Source organism: Heloderma suspectum, chromosome 3 (genome assembly GCF_057233095.1).
Source record: "Heloderma suspectum isolate Gila_16-S chromosome 3, 16-S_ref, whole genome shotgun sequence".
Classification (NCBI taxonomy): domain Eukaryota; kingdom Metazoa; phylum Chordata; class Lepidosauria; order Squamata; family Helodermatidae; genus Heloderma; species Heloderma suspectum.
This window is the reverse complement of record NC_139460.1, coordinates 307627405-307647967: the sequence shown is the minus strand read 5'-3', so window position 1 is coordinate 307647967 and position 20563 is coordinate 307627405. Positions and strand designations below refer to the sequence as shown.

Genomic DNA, 20563 nt, shown 5'->3' with positions numbered 1-20563 from the left:
CCTCAGTCCCCAGATCCAATAGGCAGATCTTGCAACCCTTTTCAGGCCTATTTCACACAACTGAGTTTCCAGCATGAGGTGATCTGGAAATGTCCAAATAGCAGAGAATGTGTCCAGCATGTACCCCTCTGCCTTGAGTATTGAATATTATATATTCAATAGAGCTCAAATAAAAACGTTGTTAGTTATGGTGCGAAGGAACTGTAGTATACCTGGTCTCCTGTTAATGATGGAAGCCCACAGAAAGCACTGACATAAACTTAAGGTGAAAAAAACGGCTTTCTGAAGTAGAATTGAGATTTTCGTGTGTCAGGTGAAAGGGCTATAAAATGGCCAGGGCTATAAAATGTATCACAAGAGGAATGGAACTGCATAACTGGAGCAACCCTCATGAACATTTCTCTGAATGCCTTCATAAGGCAGATTCATTGTTCAGAAGGCCCTTTTGGCCAAACTTGGACCTGGATGCAGTACTAACTTTATGGTGTCTAATGTCAGTTCTGTGTTGAAGTGGATTTGACGTAAACTGAGCCTTCAGAATCTACACTGAAAAATAGCTGGTGTAGATGACCAGCTATTTGTATAAAAGCCTCTATAGGTTTTATACAAAGTGCAGTGTTTTAAAGAGGGAAGGTTGCATGTTATTGTTGTCACACTTGGACCAAGCTGATCTGACCTTGTGCCTTCTGTGGTTGTTCCACTGCTGCCATTGGCCATTTCCACTGGTGCAGCCTTTCAGATATGACCACAAAAGTTACTAGCCCAAAATCCTTTTAGTAGCCTGCCTGCCCACATATGGTTATAAATTTCTGGCACATCAGTGGCCTGATAGACATAAAGAACCACGTCTCTCGCAGTTTACAAATGTTTCTTTGCCAGGTCTTCTGGAAGCAGTTCTTACTTGCTATAGATGACAGGGAGAGTGGCTATTGACAAACTTGCCCTAGTGTGAAACGTTATGTTCATAGCACAAGTTTGCCACAGCCTCTTAATTTTGTTTTAAGTACCAGTTGCGTGCATTTTACCCAATATCTAGGAAAGTAACAACAAGTAGTCTTCCCACATCATCCCAAAGATTCTCCAGGTACCCTGGCATCATCGATAGCACATAGAAGCCATAGAAAAAAGAAATGGGTAGTAGTTTTTGAGAGGGGGTGATAGAGGCAGAAGTGTGTTTGTGAGTAAAATGGGCATCTGATGTTCCTGTCCAGCTCCACTGTCCATAATTTTATCCTGCTCATCCCCCACTGGTGGTCACTCTTGAGTACCAGTGCTGTACTGTAGGCGTTTTGTTTTGAGACCCATGTCAAAAGGTACTTACTGTTTCACAGTAACCCTTTCCCTCTGCTCTCAAACATCTCTGGTGTAACCCACAGGCACTGAACCTAAGTCAGTGGTCTTTAAATTTTCTGTATTCAAGAAACTCTTTCCACATCATGCACTGAGGAACTTCTGCACATCTACCACAAAACCTCAACACATTGCAGAAGAATTTGGAATGTGTTCTAAGGTGTGCATTCAGTTATGCGGGAGCATTATCCAGGTCTGTTGAGTTTTTTTGCTCCCCCATGTCAACTAAGAGTGCACACTAACACACACTAAATACCTCCTTGTGGCTGCACGTTGCAGGAGAATTTTAGTACATGATAAGCAAGCAGTCTTTCAGGGAAGCCGATCTCTATTACTGATCTTCATATTGAAGAACCCATGATTCCCCAGAACACAGTTTGAAAACCACTGGCCTAGACCATATGAGGAAGCTGTCTTCTGGCCTAATGTATCTGATCATTCAGTGTGCCGTGGTTGTTGTGCCAACAGTTTTTATTTATTGTCCGATTGGCCACAGTTTTGTATGGAAGTATTTCTTTGCACATTAAGCTTCACAGGTTGGATCATCTTCTCCTTTGAGCCTGTTGCATATAATTGTCTTGACAGCTGTTTATTTGTCAATGTTGTAAGGCGAGAGGCAGAAGGGGGACATGAAAGAACAGAATAAATCCCTGAACACCAGCCCCAGTTAGTTTTTGCAGCTGGTTTGATACTGATGATTCCTGCTGACAGGTCAAGGTCGGGAGCAGCCTGCTGTCATCACTGCTGTAATTATCATAGCAGTCCCAGCTGCTGAATGAGAAACTGGCATGCCCACATTATACTAGCACCCTGAAAGAAGGGATTGTCCATTCAAAAGAAGATCTTATATGTCACTGGAGCATGGAAATTTCTACCACTTCAAAAGCTTCTTGTCTGTTGTAGATATGCCATTTTTGTGAGTGACCTATACACAGGGCAGTACATCTTATGGTGTAGAATCTAGATACCTGAAAATCACAGCTTTCTTTTCTTTTTCTTCATCTCCCAAAAGCATATTTTTAGTCCTTGTGACTGTGGGGATGCACGTTAAATGGTGCTGGAGGGTTTTCAAAACCTTTTTCTGTATTATATGGTTCTATGGGCTGTGGAGCAATTTTTCCATGGCACTAACTGTGATCCATCACCCCACAAATATAGCAGGGAAGGAGGGAGAGCCTTACAGCAAAGTCAAAAGCTCTTTGTCATCCCTAATGAAAGTAGCTTCCCTTTGCCCAACATAAGTAAATGGAGCAGTGAAATTGACTAGACCAGACGAAGCAGCTTCTCTACTAATCAATTTCATTCCAGAGGTGGGGAGAAAAAAGAAAAGCCCTTGAATGTCCTGAGCAGGGGAGGGGGCAGGATGCACGTTGTTTTAAAAACAATATTTAGGTAAATTACTTATGAAAGGCTTGTGCTGCACCCTCAAATTAGTTTACACTAGTGAGCCAAAAACATGCACATAAAACAATAACAATACATTCTTGAAATGGTGGCACGTTGCCATGTAGAAGTGGGTACCCTTGGACTATTTCTTAAACATTACTTGTAAAGACCTATATGAGGAATAGTGAACAGACAGAAACATACACACACCTTTATCCACTAAAGTTTTAAGAGAAATCTTTAAAAGGGGGTCTGTGCATGTGAACTTAGGATGTTTGTGGGTGTATTACTCGGTAGACCTCAAGGGCACCTTCCCCACACACATATTAAAAGGTTATATGATAATGGTTGGTATACGCACATCCTCTGCCTTTTAAAAAATGTAAAAATTATGCCAGGGCTTGAGGGAAGGAGACTTGAACAATAATCCAACAGTATGAGTTTCCTCATTCCTCACAGTGTGCAACAAAGGGCCAGTGGTGTGTCCCCCTTATGAATATTGTGTACAAATGTAATTGTCCCATTTCAAAATTATATCAGTTCACTGTAAAAAAAAAATATAGGAAAGGGCAACCAACATGCTCATGGTATTGGAGCAATTTCTTTATGAAAACAGGCTAGAAATTATTGGGGGCTTTTTAGTTTAGAACAAAAGGTAATTAAGCTGAGACATGATAGATGTTCATAAAATTATAAATGGCTTAGGGTAGCCCTCCAGATGTGGTGGACAACAACTTAGCTGGCTGGTGGATTGTGGCAGTAGTAGTCCAACACATCTGGAGGGTGCTGGCTTGGGGAGGGTGGCTTAGAGGGAGGGAATAGAGGGTATGTTTAAACTCTCTCATAACACTAGAATTCTGCATATCCCTAAGACATTTGATTGGCAGTAGATTTGGGACATACAACAGAAAGGACTAATGCATAATGAACTTGGCGAGTTCACTGCTACAAGATGTGGTGATAGCCACTGACTGAGATGGCTTTAAGATTTTTATATATATATATATCCCGCCTTTTTCCCAATACCAGGACACAAGGTGGCTTTACAACATTAACACTTGTACAGTTAAAACCTATAAATAGAAGTATACAAAAGTTAATTAAATCATCAATAATATTAAAATTGTATAAAATATCAAAATGTTAAAAGACAAGAAATATAACCATAGTATCCATTGGTCATATTGTCACAGGTCCAGACTAGCTATCCCCAAAGGCCTGCTGGAACAAAAAAGTTTTTATGTGCTTGCGAAAGCGTATCAAGGAGGGTGCCACTCTTGCCTCTCTAGGAAGGGAGTTCCTGACTTGTCTGTGATTGTGGCGGGACCACGAGAAGGGCCTCCCCTGAAGATCTCAGGGCGCGAGTAGGCTCATAGGGGAGAATATGGTCTTTCAGATAACCTGGACCCAGGCCATATAGGGCTTTATAGGACATGACCAGGACTTTGAATTGTGCCCAGAAACAGACTGGGAGCCAATGAAGCAGTTTTAGCAGAGGAGTGGTATGCTCCCTGTAGCCAGCCCCAGTCAGCAGTCCGGCAGCAGCTCTTTGAACCAGTTGCAGTTTCTGAGCACTCTTCAGAGTTAGCCCCACATAGAGTTCGTTACTGTAATCCAAACAGGATGTAACTAAGGCATGTGTTACTGTGGCCAAGTCAAACATCTCAGTATTGGGGGATTAGGGAAATTCATGGAGAATAGATCTAACCATTTGCAGGGTGGGGAGCCACAGCAGGATAGAACTGTTGCTTTTATGTTCTTATTGAGGAATTCCAAGAAGCATTTGGCCAGCCATTGCTAGCAGTGATGAACCTTTGGTCTGATCCAGTGAGGCTCTACACAATCAGGCTTGCTGAAGAATCATAATTGTGGGGATGTGCAGGATGACTCTATCTCTGTCCATGGAGTCTCAGGTGTCAGCTGTGAGCCGGACAGCGCTGTACCAACTCCATCTGATATGGCGGCTGCACCCCTACCTTTCCGACCATCTGCTCCCATCGGTAGTACATGCCCTGGTCTCCTCTCGTCTAGGCTACTGTAATGCGCTCTGCGTGGGGTTACCCTTGAAGACGGTTCGGAAGCTGCAGCTGGTACAGAACGCGGTGGCTCACCTGATTAAAGGCAGCCGCTGGCAAGATAACATCACTCCAGTGCTGAAGGAACTGCACTGGCTACCAGTTGTTTTCCAGGCCAAATTCAAGGTGTTGGTTTTGACCTTTAAAACCCTATACAGTTCCGGCCCAGCCTATCTCAAGGAGAGCCTCCAGCAACACCAGATAGGCCGCTCAACAAGATCAGCCTTGGATGGCCTTCTCTCTGTCCCATCAGCCAGGACAGCTAGGCTGGTGAGGATGAGGGAGAGGGCCTTTTCTGTGGTGGCCCCCACTCTGTGGAACTCCCTCCCTAGGGAACTCTGCCATGCCCCCTCTTTAATGAGCTTCCGCCACGCATTAAAAACATGGTTGTTCAGGCAGGCATTTGGGGTGGGCTAGGGTAATTTTAGAAATGTGATGTTTTTAATGTTGAATTTTATTGTATGAACTGTTTTTATTGTTGTACATCGCCTAGAGTGGCTGGGTGACCAGCCTCATCTGGGAGCTAGAGCAGCTAGCTTCCATGTATCTCTGGACTGGGGCTAGGGGTTTCTAAGCACATTTGAGTCCTGGTACTTCTTATAAACTAAACATGGTGGAGGACATTGACAATTACATATTATGTTAACTAAAATATGTGTTTTAATAGTTTAATTTCTGTAATCCTACTTCCCCAGGTACAGCAGCGAACTTTTAATAACCTGCCTGTTATTCCAGCTAAACCGAAACAAAGTTCCATTCCCAAACAACTGGTGCCCTTCCTTGACAAACGCACAGTTCCACAATCCAACTCTAAACCCTTTTCTAATATTTCTGTACCTCATGGTAAACAACACTCACAAGCATTAGACCATCACCAAAAGGATTTGTTGGCCTCTGCTCAACAAGAAATGTTGTTGCCTGTTATTAAGATTTCCATGCCAAGTCCGCAAGAAGGGCCAAAGAAAATACCTATTTGGGTAACCTCTGAAACTAGACTTGGTTTTCAAGAGCGATGGAAAAAGGATAATGCAAAATCCCCCAAAGGGTCTCGGTCACAAGGGTGCAGTCCTGATAGGCAAACAAGATTGAAGATCAAGTGTGTGTCTTCTCCTCACCTTCCAGAAAGAGGTAAGCCACCATTGCCTGCTTATAAAATCAAAATGAACTTCCAAGAACACAACGGAGACAAGGGAAGGAAGTACCTTCCTTCACATCTATGCCCAAGTAGCATTAGTCCTTCGAGGAGCGTTCCATCCTTAAACAGTATTTCGGCAACACATAATGACCTGGATCTAAGTGCTTCTAGCCCAGCCTGCTTCTTGAGATCTGCGAAAATGCAAGCTGATAGGAAGAAGCACCATGCATCTTTGGAGAGTGTCCTAGAATGTTGTCAGCTTCCTACTGGGAACCATCATGCACAGATTCAGCAGAAAATAATAGGACATAGCTTGGAACAGTTTCTTGTTCCTTCTCTGGATCTTTCTCCACAAATTTATCAGCTGAATGTATCCAACTTGGCACCTTTGTCTTCCAGCTCTCGCTCAGCATCTTTAAATGCCCTTTCATTTTCTTCCAACTCTGATCTGATTCAGTCTTCTAAAGCTTGCCAGGGTAATTCTTCTTCTGGCGTCACTTTGCAGGTAGCTCTGGGATCATTTTCTAACTCTTCCTGTTTTTCTGCCAAGTGTTCTCCTCTGGTATCTAATGAGAAACAGGCTCTAGGTTTGCATGTGAATAATTGCACATCTCTTTCATCAAGCACACCTGACTTGCGATATGCTGGACAGCATCGCTTAAAGCCACTTCCATTGGGTGAATTATCCCAGTATTGCCAATAAGCTGTAGCATCTTTGCCATTCTGTAAGCTGGGGCTTTCTAAATTTTACTTTATTTTGTTACATTTCTATGCCACCCAATAGCTGAAATTCTCTGGGTCATGGATGGAATAAATGACACCAAGCAAAGCACTTGGATGTTGTTTTGCTTTGAATAGAATATGTTTAAACAAGCCACCTAGGTGTTTATAATATATATACATCTGGTGGTTCCTCAGGCATCTTGAAAATATGTTGAGAAAAAGAAAATTAAATTACCAAAGTTTGCAAAGTTTAATGAATTAATTGGCTAGATCCATCAATTAAAAGCCTTGTGTTTGATTAAAAAGGGTCCCCGTCTTTATTATGATTGGACAGCAAGATTTTAAAAATATAGTAATTGTTAATATAAGTGCTTACATAAACCACAGATGATAGGTGCCATGTTAAAAGAAACATCCTTCTGTGCCACACAGGAAGGATTTCTTCTTCTAGGATTACACTTACTCCAATGAATGTGTGTATCATCTAAACATATTTCCTCTTCAGAAATAGTGTTTTTTATTAATCACATTTATGCAGATTTAATTGTTTAAGGGAGCAACCCTATGGCCACTAGACACTGTCTAGAGGGCTGTAGGATTTTTCGGTTTCTGGGAACTGAGATTGGAGCCAGGGCTCCAAACACAGTTCCCAGAAACCACCCTCCCATGTCCCCTCATAGCCAGTGTGATTCTCTCTGTCCTGCCTACATCTCCACATTCAAAAACAGAGCACAGAGATGGGGAAAGGGGGGTGGGGAGGGGAGGAAACTGTGGAAGCTGCTTTACGCAGCTTCCTATGTGCAGCTTGGCCTCCTTCCCTCTCACTCCCCAAAGCCATGTCTATACAGCTGAAATCGGCCATCTAGCCAAAAATGCAAGGTAGCCAGACCATGGAGGTGAGGATCACCTCTGTGCTACAGCTGCCTTGCTTTGGATACTCAACAGCCTCTGACGTTGGAGGCTGCAGACTGTCTCAGAAGGATTGCACCCTAACATATGTGATTCAATCAGCTAAGGTTTTTTTTTAATTTGGTGACAGCCCTCAAAATATTCCCTTCCCTGTTAGCCAAGGTCATTTAGTCCTAGTCTACATGTAATGTGTCCAGATTCACTGCTCTTGTCATTCTTGCCATAGTACTTACTCACTGAGGTTCCATAGCTATATCCAGGTCCTTGTTTTGAAGGGATCCCAAAACACCTTATTTTCAATCTGCAGAAGGACTGTCATTTTCTATTACTTTAAAGTTTAAAAATCCAGGCAAATGTTCTTTCTCTCTGCTTGGAGAAAATGGTAGAGGGAGCTCATTGACAAAATTTAAAGTGGAAAGAGCTTTGAGTCCGTGATCTAAAGGGTTGTGTTTAGGCGCAACTAAAACTTGTTTTTGCTGAGTGGAAATCTTGGGTTGTTGTTGTGGTTGTTTTGGCCAAAATGTATAAAAAAGCTTCTGATTAGAAAATAAACTACATGTAAATAAACAAGGGATCAGAAAAGGAAGAACAACATACATTTTCCTCTTAATCAGTGAACAAAGTTCTTCAGTCTTTGGGCTGAACCTGAGGGACGTTAATCACACTTTAGTCCCATTAAAATCAGTGGGACCTGTTGGTCATGAAGTTCCATTCGTGATGTTCAATGGGACTAAAGGGGCCTTCCTCTGGATCAGGCTGTTATTCCATTTAGTGCAGTATCGTCTACTCTGACTGGCAGCAGCCTCAGATAGAAGTCTTTCCAATTACTTGCTACCTGATCATTTTAACCAGAGATGTCAGGGATAGAACCTGGGACTTTCTGCATGCCTAGTTCTACCACTAAGCTATGGCCTTGTTAGAGGCCATATGTGTATTTACAGGCTACTGGAACCTCTTCCATCAAGTAGAGTGCTAACCTTCTCTCCTTTCATACTGCAGCAATATAGTACCTTGTGTTTTTCTATTAATCTCAATATATTCTTTCCAAAATATTTTGATTATTTTACTACCCCTCCCCCTTTTTTTGTATTATCAAACCACCATCCTTCCCTTCTGTATATCCATCTGTATTTCTAATGTTTGGAAGAGTATTATACCACAGTGTGATGATCTTATAATGATTTTCTGCTATACTCACATGAGGTGCTATTTTCAATCCAACTTTCCATGAATAAATCCATCAATCCTTTCCGATTTGCTATTTTAATCTAGTAGGATTCTAACTTTTAAAAAATCTTTTTGCTTTGAATAGCACTGCTACAGACATGTCACAATTGTTTTTGAAAAGTGTTTACATTTGCCATGCAGGATGTGCCTTTTAAGAAACAACATGCCAAAGCACTGCTGTATGTTCAGAACTTTGTGTATGGAGATGCTTAGGTCTATCCCAAAAGAGCAACTATTGCTTACTTTTGATTACTTTTTTAAAAGATAACTGCCTTATGTTTTAATAGTCAAAACTAGTGATGGATGAGCAGTCTGGTACTTGCCTTAAAATCAGCCATCACTTTGAACATTCCTTTTAAACATTTAAAACCTTTTGATGGGCTTTTGGGCATATGAAAGGAACACTCAAAAAGATCCATTTCCCTCTGCCACCTGCAACCCCCTCTCCCAAGGAAAAGACCATCACCTTTGAAGTTGAGGTAGCAGATGCCAGAGGGCTCCAAAAACAGGAGAGCCGCTCTTCCTTCCCAAAAGTAAGTAAGATGAGTGATGTTGCCAGTGTGTTTTGTGTTTGCTGCCAGAAATTATAGACCTTGAACTATCCAAAGAACTACCCCAAACTTTAGTTACTTTGGGGAAGGAAGAGGTGCCCAATGGGCCTTGCCTGTCTTCAGCAGCACCCTCCACCACCTGTTATGTCAACCCCTTCCTGAAGATTAATTAATTTCCTTATGGAGGGGGGAATGGGAGAGCAGGGGCAGCAAAGGGAATTGAGGTGCAAACAGATTCAAGGCAGAGGGCTTGCTCTCAGCAAGCTATGACTTTGATTTTTTTCATGTAAATCATTGGCATTTCCATATTTACAGATTTATTTCAGATTCACAGTTTAATCAAAGGGGAGAAATAATTTCTTTTTAAGTCAACTGACTCAGTGAAAATGCTGTAAATTAGATGGCAGCTTTCAGGACTTCATATTCTTTTATGTACATATCTTACATGGACAAAGACACGTGCACAGATACAAAACATTCTAATGTTTATCAAACACCAGTTAAGATGGCAAGACAATGTTATCCCTTTCCTCCCTGTACTCTGGTCTGCTGGCATTCAGCAACTCGCCTCATAGTTCATGATCTGGGTGCATGTGGCAGGTTATGGTATCAGATGCCACAGAAGGGGAGTACATCTTCCAAAACGTTATTTGCACTGATCTTTCTGGATTGATTTGTTGATGCAAGGAGCAGAACTTTTTGTAAAAAATGAAAGTTGCTTAATGTTTAGTACATTCTTAAACTTGTGATGAAATACCAATTGAGCAGAAGAATCAAGTGTATTTTAAAAGTTCTTTTACTACTATTATTAGTTAGCATAAAAAAGTGTAAAATGTAATCTTGCATTCTGATTGTAAAATGCTTTCCATCTTGAAAGAATTGTTAGCTTATGGCAGTGGTGGACTTCTGCTTGTATCCCCATTGCAACTGAGACTGATCACAGCATAAATAAAGGCTAAATTAATGTTACTCCAAAGTGCATTTGTTCAGCTGTTTGCCTAAGAAAAACTTTAGTTATAAACACAGGAAAAACTTTGAAAAGTACATAAGATGCTGGAGCAGGGGTGTTTCTCATGCAAACTGATGCTAAATCCATTTATATGGTAATAAGTTCCATTGATTTTGGTTACTTACATGTACTCAGAAGAGCCATATAAGACTATAAAGGCTGAGTTCCAATTGCATGTATGAAGTAGGAACCTTAAAACTACAGCCACATCAGTAAGTGTCTTGTGAAACAGATCTGCAAACCAGGAGACCCAAGTGTCTCGTCATTTGTTGGGTTGCTGAAATGCCGTTAGTTAAAAGCAGATAGTTAAAAGGTAATGTATGTACATCTTGCATTCTATTTTTTAAAATAGTTTGCACCTCATCAATTTGCTGTGCATTCTGGTTTGGCATTCCTCTGGTGAATTCCTCTTGTTGGCTTTGGCAGGAGACAGACAGACAGACAGACAGACAGATTTTGGTTTGATCATCTTTGGCATAGGCTTGAATAATAGGCATGTTCTCTGAAATTCCTCAGAGACATACTGAAATAAACCTGTCACCAGCTGGACTGCTTCCCAGTGTTTATGCAGACACATCTTTGTTCCAAAGAAGTACTATTGATTTTTCTGTCTTCCAACTTGCCTTGTGTCCATGTGCTGCTACACAGGATTCTTAAGGAGCTGACAGATTGACCCTAAATAACACAGTGTAGTAGATTTATAATGCATTTCTCAAAAGTGAAACATAAAGCAGTATCTTGTTTGGATAGCCACATGCTCTAGGTGACCATCTCTAGCCCCAAATGACCTTGTTGAGCCTTATAGGGGAAACACCTCTAAAGACATGTCTAGTTTCTTAACATTAAAGTTGCCATCTTGAAAACCATTGTTGATTCAGTTATGCAGACTGCCCTTCCACAACAAGCTCATTTAAGAACAAAATGGTTGAGTGTTAGGTGATGACATCCGGCCCAAAGGTTATTTTAATCCTGTTGTCCTGTGCTGAAAATTGTTTGTCCTATGTGTGGAATTATTGGATTCTGTCCCAGAATGCACTCCACATTACCTCTGGGATCAGAGAAAAAACCAGAAGAGCCCAGCTATTTTGGCAGCTCTATCCACTACTTCATGGTCATTTGGAGGACTGCAAACAGGAAGTGAAGTAAAGAACATTACAAGAGGGTCAAAGAAAATTTACCAAAAGCCTATGGATATTTACTGGGGCATATTTTACTGGGGCATACAATTACATACAGATGTAATATTTTATCATGGCAGTTGCCATTTTTTCAGAATCAGATAATTAAATTTTCCCTGCTAGGTCTATAAGACTCAGACTATATCCAAGATTGAAGACTGTACGTGGAGAGGGGTGTTTGTCACTGTCTTTGTTCAGCCTTTGGAAAGGAGAGAAGTTCTTTCGGAGGAGGCAGCTGGAGATCTCTTTATTCCTGGAGAAATTAGGGTTTTTCTTCACAAGTTGGATATGAAAGTGCCACAACAGGCATGCAATGTTTACCTCATCTGTCCTCAGCCCCTTCTTTTGGCTGCTCTGATGTTTGTGTTGTCTTAGTCCTCCCACCCTTTTTATAAGAGGATTTTCCCCCTCCTCAGATGCTTCTTTTTGAAATAATGTCTTATACCCACTCACCTGCTCAGCATAATGAAGACTGCCAGAGATTTAGCAGGACTGAAAGCTGTTCTCTATTTCTTTCTCCTGAGTTTGATAAGGCTCTTCATGATAGCCCAGTATAGTAATCCAACCTATCAAGTACTTGTTTTCTTATTTTGAAAACCTCTTTGTAGTGCAATCATATTAAGAGCACCACAGAAGTTTGGTAAGCATCCACTGGTGATGGTGATAGTATGTTAGTATGCACATAACAATATGAGCTTTCATGACGTTAAAAATTTGTTGTGATTGTTTGCATTTGATTCAGATCTGGAATGATATTTTGTATGAAATGGTTTAATCTCTTGATATTTCTGTCAAGCATAAAAGCATAATGTCTTTTAATCAAGCTACATCACTCAATTCTGGCCTTACAGTTTCTTCGACCGGCATGTGTTCTTGCTGCCATATTGCGTCACTTATTGAAAACTCACTTAAAACATGTGTTTTGTCGTTATAGTACTGGAAGAGGTAAGAATCCTCTTGGAATACAAATGGTGGTCAATGGGTTCTGCAGCCTCTAAGCCAGTGTTTCCCAAACTGGGGCCCATGTCTTTTCTGTATTAAAACTGAAGGGTTGTTTTTACAGTGTGTAAGAGTAAGAACCTCATGCCCCCAGGAATGCCTCTCCTATTGGGTTTCTGTGTGAGTCTCTGTTCAGGACACGCCACCTCTATGGTCAGGAAATTCAGCTCCATTTCTACATGTGGGTGGGGCCATAATGCAATGGCAGAGCAACGTTTGCATGCAGAAGGTCCAAGATTCTCTGGATATGTATCTCCATGTAGGGCTGGGAAAGACTCCTGACGGAAATCCTGGAAATGTACTGCCAGGCAGAGTATAGACAGTATTGAGCTAGGTGGACTAATGGTCTGACTTAATATAAAGCAGCTTTGTATGTTCCTGTGCTACATCGGGACCAACTGGATGATCAGCAGAAGCTGACTAGTAGGAAGCATGGCCAGAGCAGCGAATCATACAGAAATTCAGCAGGCAGCTTTCATTGTGGACATGGTCTTTGGGCTCACAACAGCCTTTAATACCTTAGTTTTGTTTCTCTTGACACACTAGCAGAGTTCCAGTGCACCCCGGCACACAGTTTGGGAATCACTTCTTTAAGCTTTTGTTTGCCAAATGTTATCTTCTGGATATGCACTCCTACTGCTGCGCTTGCCTTTCTGAAACCGAAAGCCAAGGTTCTATCAGTGACCTGTAAGTTGTCTGTTGGCTTCATAAGGCTGCATATGCGTTATGTGCATATGCATATGTACACTGTCAGTACAGTCTTTGGATTGACAAAAGCCAAAGAGGCCGTTCTCTGGGAGGAGCCTGGCATTCTCTGTCTTTGCATGCCCTCCTTATCAACTGCCTGCTCCCATTTCCATGGGGCTTGCTCATCCTGGAGCCACATCAGGGAATTTTCAAAATATATGTTTCTGATTTTGCAAATGATAGAAATCCATGATCACTGCTGTTGTAATACAGCATCAAATGCATTTTCTTGCCTATGATTTCTAATCTCCCAGAGCAATATAAATATCAGCAAGCTGCTTGGGCAGGGATTGGAGGGCTGCTTTCTCATGACAAGTAGGAAACTGTATGAAACCTGTATAGCCATTTTTAAGAGTAAGTACCTTAAAAGTAAATTTGGATCAAAATTGTACTTTATCTGGAGTAACATGGTAAAAACAGACACAATTCATACACCATTCATTGGAGGCTTTGGAGAAATTTGCATGCCGTAGATACTGCTTTTCATTGTGTTCTTTGGAAAATGAACAAAAAAGGACTTTCATATTGGAAAATACGCAAATATGGGGATATGTTTTTGCTAGGTAAGGAAAAGGAGTTCAGGGTGGAAAGAATAGGGTACCAGTTTTGAAATATCAAAACAAGTCTATGAAGAAAAGTGAATACAGTTGTTTACCAGGACTACTGAGGGCCCTGGAAATAACTTGAGGTAAAAGAAATTATCCTACTGCTATACTTAGTTTGTGCGTTTGCATGTCAAACATGAGACATGATGAAATTGCTTCATAAACTTCAAGCAATAGTTTCACATTGCATTAAATACTAATTTAGGGTTGATGGATCATTTGTAAACTTGATTGTGGTATCCAGTTAATGAGCAATTTATAGGATAAGCTGTGAACCATTCATTAATTACACACCAAAATTTATGTTAATGATTTATTAAGTATATCATGGTTTTAAAGTACTTCGTATTTTTTCATACACCATCCCTTCCTGTCACCATGCATTGTCTTGCATTGATTGTAGTTGTCGATGCACATTTTCTCATAGTTGCTAGATGCATATTCTCTCAGTTCTTTAGAAGGTGACTAGTTCCTTTTGTTGTCTTGTGTTAAGGTTACCATGCTGTTTGAAATAAAGAAACGTCTTCACATTTGTAAAGACTATCAGGCACGTCAACTGTCTGTTTTAAAGGAATAATGCAGTATTGATCAATTGTGAGATCTAGTAGTTGTATGTTTTTAATACACACAGTTGACTTCTTTAATCATAAGTGAGATGCATTATACAAAAATAAATCTGCCACTGAATACCCACTGCTGGACTGCCACTGAATACCTATTGCTAGAGGGGCCAGCATGGGAGGGTTGTTGCTTTCATGCCCCACTTTTGGGCCATGGTGGGAAACCAAATGCCAAACAAAATAAGCCCTTGGCTTTATCCAGCAGGGCTCTTCTTGTGTTCTAAACACTTCCCCTTAAGTAATCCCTTTTGAACTGAGACATCTTTCCCACATCTAGCAATTTTATCTTCTGTGTCTGGCAACCTCTTATCTTTTTCTATACACTCATTCTCACTCACTCTTCCTTTTCTTTTGTCTTCCTTTTTCTCTCCTTCAACTGGTTTCTGTTTTATTCAGTGGGGTTTTGTTTTGTGAATGTGCACTTAATTCTCCATCCTGATTCTTACCTGCTACCACCCACTAAGAAATGATATGGATTCATACATCCATTTCTCTAATCAATGCGTTCTTTGACTGGTATAGGTGGATCTAGAGATCTGCAGATGCCATGTCATCTTCTGCTCACTGAGCAGAAGATTTTTATTTTTTCATAAAAAAAAAAATTTTTTGTTGAAGTGTGCTTTTTTTACTGATATGAAAGTCTTCTGCAGTAGCCAAGAATCTGTGTTCAAACATTAACTATTTTTTTTAATTGCCAATTGGAAATTTGGGCTGAGAAAATGGCTGTACAGGTTTTAGAAATATTACAGATCATTAATTCAGATAACTTGAGTTCACCGTTTCTTCTCTCTTGTTGCCTCAGGTAGAGGAGCGTTCCAGGCTCAACCGACAGAGTTCTCCGGCCATGCCTCACAAAGTGGCCAACAGGATATCTGATCCAAACCTGCCTCCTCGTTCAGAGTCCTTTAGTATTAGTGGGGTGCAGCCTGCCCGGACCCCACCCATGCTCAGACCAGTGGATCCACAGGTACAGTGGCTTAGTAGAGCCTCATTTTCTTTGCTGGCCGTATGCAAAACAAACAGGAATACGACAGATGTTTCTCATGCAAGGTACTGTCTTGCCTACTCATTCTACATCTACCAAGAAATGATTTACTACAATGATGGTAACACTGAGTCAAATTGCCTGTCTCTATTTTCAGTTGATTTGGGCATGCTGAACTAATCTTGTAAATCCTCAGACATGATCCAGCATATGACACCCTGATTCAGTCCCACTGCTCATAGATATTGTGAGGTGCAGTACTAGCACAGTAGTTCAGCATGTGAAAATTCTCTAGAACGGGGCAGAGATTCTTTTTTTCTGTTACATTTCCTCATAGGTAAAGTGTCATGGGCCACATGCTGACTGCAGGTGGGCCAAAGCCACCCCACACTCTTTCTCTTTCACACCTTCCATCCATCCATACACACACACATACAAGCACAATCCTCCCTCCTCTCCCTCCTCCTTGCTTAGGGCCCCACTCCTTGCTTAGGGCCCCACTACCAATCAAGGCCAAGTATAATATACTTTTAACTTCTCCCACCCCAGGTGCAAACAGTAAACTCTGAAGGTATAATGACCCAGAAGTGTAAAGGGGGATTTGGATGACCATTACTTACTTTAGATGACAGAAGTGTTGCTGTCAGTGACAACCCTAAAAACACACACACTGAAGTCCAAGGAAAGATCAATGCAGGGAAAATTGAAAAGGGAAATAAAGCACTAAAAACTGCCACATCATTTGAATAAGGAGGGAATAATAAAATTGAGACCTAAGATTTAAAACAATTACAATATTGTTTTTAGTAAAACAATAGCAGTACCTTTTGTAGTTGTACAGTCACAAATGGGGTGCTCTTGAGAATGCCATTTGGGAATGTGGCTGTGATCCAAAGAACAGTCAGGAGGAAATGGGGAAAACTCAATAGAATATGCTTCCTTTGCTCCCCTCTCTTCTGTGGAGAAAGGCAAGAGGGGGGAGCTTTGGGAACCGCCGTTTCAAGACGCTAACGGCTCACAATGAAGCGTTCTTCCCTTGCCCTTCCATTGGGAAAGGCAAAGGGAGCGGGAAGCATTAGAAGTGGGTGAGCAGGCAGCAGCAGGCAAGTGGGGACAGTTGAAAAGCCATGGTGGGCTGAGGAGGAGAGACTGTGGGCCAGATGGCAATGGGCCACATCCAGCCCATAAGCTGGCAGTTCCCCATCCTGACCCAGAGAATCAACATACATTGTGTTAACCATTCAAGGGAATAAGTGGGATCTATCTTGACCACACATTCAAAATAAACAGGCCCCAGAAATGCTGATAAAGAGGCCTATTTAAATACCAAACTGATGTGAAGCTACATTTTGTCTTTGTGGGGGCAGGGGGAGGTGCATGGTGAATTCAGATATTCTGATTTAAATAATGCAGACTCCATTATTTATCTGCACAAAGCCTGATGAAAAGCAAGCAGTCACTGCTGAGCAGTTCTGGGGTATCCAAGCCCTGCATGTCTGCATCATTTTCTTAAAACATCACAGTAGAATAACAGTCAAGGACTCTTTACATGGTATATATTTAGTAAAGTGTGAATGAGACACAATCATCTTTGCAAATATGCATCCTATCAGTACATTCACCAGAGAGCCAGGATTGGCTGCAAATCCCTCTCAGGTATGTGCTGTCTGACAAACTTGGATTTGCTGCCCTATAATGGCCCTGAGAGTATGAGTTAAATGAATAATAACTGAATATCTGAGCTTGTGGGTGAATAAGGAGAGTATTGACATTCTCATGGTTCCATTCATAACCTGATCACCAGTTCTGTTCCAGATCATCCCTTTTCCTCCTCTCTTCAGTTGTATAATAAACCTCGTGCTGTGATATTGTTAAAGCGAAGCAGGTGTCAGCCTGGATAGGCGTCTCTGCCTGCCCAAACCACCATGTAAGCATCTCTGAACTTTCTGAAGGAAAAGAAGGATATATGTGATAAATATTCCCCCACCCCACCCCCTTTGGAGCCATCAGGTGGTACCTTCCATGGGAGAAACATTGCAGGATGTATATAAAACATTGGTCTGCTCCAGTATGGCATTCCTCCTGTGTCCCAGTTTGGATCTTTCCATCCAGCTAAGCTGAAACAAAGGAGTGAGCAACTTCTTGCCATCAATGCTTTTTTCACTTTTTTTCCATCCAGTGTGTGTCATTTATTATAATCATCCATGTTGAAAATAGTTTTGCAGAAGTTGAGTTCCTTTGTTAAGTCTGGAGGGAAAACCACAAACCCCTCATGCCCAATGTTCCGAACCTCTTGTCAGTAATATAATGCATTTGTAGAGACACACGGGGCTTAAGTGTGCTCATATTAGAAGAGATATAAAATCCCTTTCCAAATGCAGAACCTGAAATCTTCCAAAGAAATAAATTGTACTTAGACTTGCCATAGAATTTTTACTTCTTATAGCTGATAATCAGTTCCAAAGTATTAAAAAATCATATTCGTAATAGCTTTGCATAGCTCCTTTCCTTTCCTTTCCTTTCCTTTCCTTTCCTTTCCTTTCCTTTCCTTTCCTTTCCTTTCCTTTCCCTTTTTTCTTTTGGCAACTCAGTGCAACCAAAAAAGAGGAGCACCAGCCTTGTGAAAAAGTCCATAAAATTGGTTTCTAACAATTACTATCCATAGTACTAGAAATGCACTAGTACTATAGTGCTACCAATTTTTGGCAACCCATCAGAGCCTGAAACTCCTGAAAACAGCCACTTCTTCTTTGCATTTTTCTTTAATACAAGAAGCAACGCTCCAAGGAAATTCCATATCAGACTAGATAGTGCATTATTACACTGTTAAGTACACAAAAGCTTGGGGGGAAATCAGGTCTCCTCTGTTTTTGGATATACCTGGACCTGCAAAGCAAAACCATTTCATATATAACATTTTAAAATCATTTCATAAATAACACATGATCATATAATTAAACATTATATTATAATTAATTAATATGTAGAGCAGCCTTCCCCACCTTGGTGCCTTTCAGATGTGTTGGACTGCTGGCTGGGGGATGATGGGAATTGTAGTCCAACACATCTGGAAGGCACCAGTGTTGGGAAGGTTGATGTAGAGTGGGACAGAACTAAGGCTAAATGAGGAGTCTCATTTTTGGCATTTCCTGACCTCAATCTGCTTAATATTGTAAGCTCTGGATCTTCTTATATTTTTGAATGAAATTCTAAAAAAAAAGTTCAATACCAAAATAAGAAATTGGGGGGAAAGAAGTGATCCGCAAACGATTTATTTATTTTTTATTACATTTTTTCCAATCTATACTGATGGTTTTGTTTTAACTTGGTGCATAGATTCCACATCTGGTCAATGTGAAATCCCAAGGACCTTCCTTGCCTGCCTCTCAGTCACTGCATGAACAGCCCACAAAGGGAATGGCTGGGTTTCAGGAGGCTCTGACGGTGATCTCTCACCGCACTGAGATGCCAAGGCAGAACTCGGACCCCACCTCTGAAAACCCTCCTCTCCCCCCTCGTGTTGAAAAGTTTGACCGAAGTTCTTGGTTACGACAGGAGGAAGACATTCCACCAAAGGTAAAAATTGGGTCGCTGCTAACTTGCAAGGTTTGAAATAAGGAGTAGCTCAATTCAACCGCAGTGGCACCTTAGACCCTGTTCATATGCCACATAGCACCAGATCTTCTTACACTAGTGTTGCCCTGGTGCCTCCTGCAATATGCACACAAATGGGCAGACAAGTGTCCCTAAACACTTGGGAACATACATCAGGGTCTCTTGCAGGGAGGGACCATAGCTCAGTAGCAGAGCACATGGTTTGTGTGAAGAATGTCCCTGGTTGAGTCTCTGGCATCTCCAGTTAAAAGGATCAGGTAGCAGGTGATGTGAAAGACAGGCTAGATAGACAAATATGCTGACCTGGGCTAACACAGCTTCCTACATACCTTGATTGGTCCTGGCTCTCTGACACAAGTCCACTGCATATTTAGGAAGAAATCCATTTGCTATATAAAATGTAAAGCGGCTCTTAACTATTGGTGACACTAGACAGAAATTCTCACTGAACCAATGATCCAGTTACAGGTGAAAGTAGCAGGGCCTTTAATGAAATGCACAAGCACCACTTGACTTTCCCAAATGGCCTTCTAAAAACATCCAAGTGAGACAGCATAAAAGGTAAGAGGTTCCCTGTAATTTGAGCACTGCCTCAAATTCAAAAGTTGTCCTGAACATACCAACTCCTGCAAGGTTAATGCAAACATATTCAAAGCTAGGCAGATTTACTAGGACATATTAGCCATGGAAGGACAGAGTGGCCTGGGTTACCTTGCCTAAAATAGGAACCCTATGTAAGTAGCTCCTTTCAACTGTATGAAGAGTGGAGACACTTGATTCTGATAACTATCCCGTCATTGCTCAAATGATCCCTAGGGATGATGTATATTAGAGAGCTTGGGCCATGTTACAGAATAGCACTTTCATAGCAAACACTGACACAGTAGCTGCTGCATTGATTCTGGAGCTAGATTTAGGTCTTGGGGCTGGCATGAGTTTTATGCCCTTGTGCCAGACCCCAGAGCTGTAGCCTAATCCTAGGTGTTATGGCTGTAGAGCCCCAGATTATAGTGTCAACAAATAAGGCAGACTGGAAAATATTATTACATCAGCAAACTAGAACTGTTAGCTACCATATCTGGCATGTACATAAATAATATTGCAAAGAAAGCTCCTGAGCCCTGAATAAATCAGTGTCTTTCTTTCTTGGTTTACCTTTTTTTCCTTCATAAAGAGATCGGTTAGAAGCATAAAACTTGCCATACTGGATCAAACCTGTAAGCTTCTGAGGTTGACATCATGCCTCCAGATTTAATCAATACCTGATGAAATGTTCTGTAAGGGCTCCAGAAGTTTATGCCTTAATGGACGTGATGGCAGGTGCTCTTTAAGTAACAGTGTAATTCTATGCATGCCTACTCAGAAGTAAGTCCCATTGAATTCACTGGAGCTTAGTCCTAGGAAAGAAGGTATGGGACTGCAGCCTAAGGCTCTTTTCTAATACATTAA

General features: G+C 41.3%; 1 protein-coding gene and 1 non-coding gene across 5 annotated transcripts in view; one reads left to right on the top strand and one right to left on the bottom strand.

The window, feature by feature from the left end:
* TNIK (TRAF2 and NCK interacting kinase) overlaps positions 1 to 20563 on the top strand; it is a 424016-nt gene that overhangs the window by 321776 nt on the left and 81677 nt on the right. For 3 of the 4 annotated variants that reach the window (XM_084847490.1, XM_084847489.1, XM_084847493.1), the window contains 2 exons: positions 15317 to 15481; positions 18836 to 19075. In XM_084847490.1, coding sequence (XP_084703616.1) covers positions 15317 to 15481; positions 18836 to 19075 — 405 coding nt within the window. The remainder of the gene's footprint in view (positions 1 to 15316; positions 15482 to 18835; positions 19076 to 20563) is intronic. The other variant, XM_084847491.1, reaches the window with a different exon arrangement.
* Positions 8478 to 8577, bottom strand: LOC146351546 (U6atac minor spliceosomal RNA). Its single transcript, XR_014789747.1, has one exon. It is a non-coding gene; the product is annotated as a U6atac minor spliceosomal RNA (small nuclear RNA).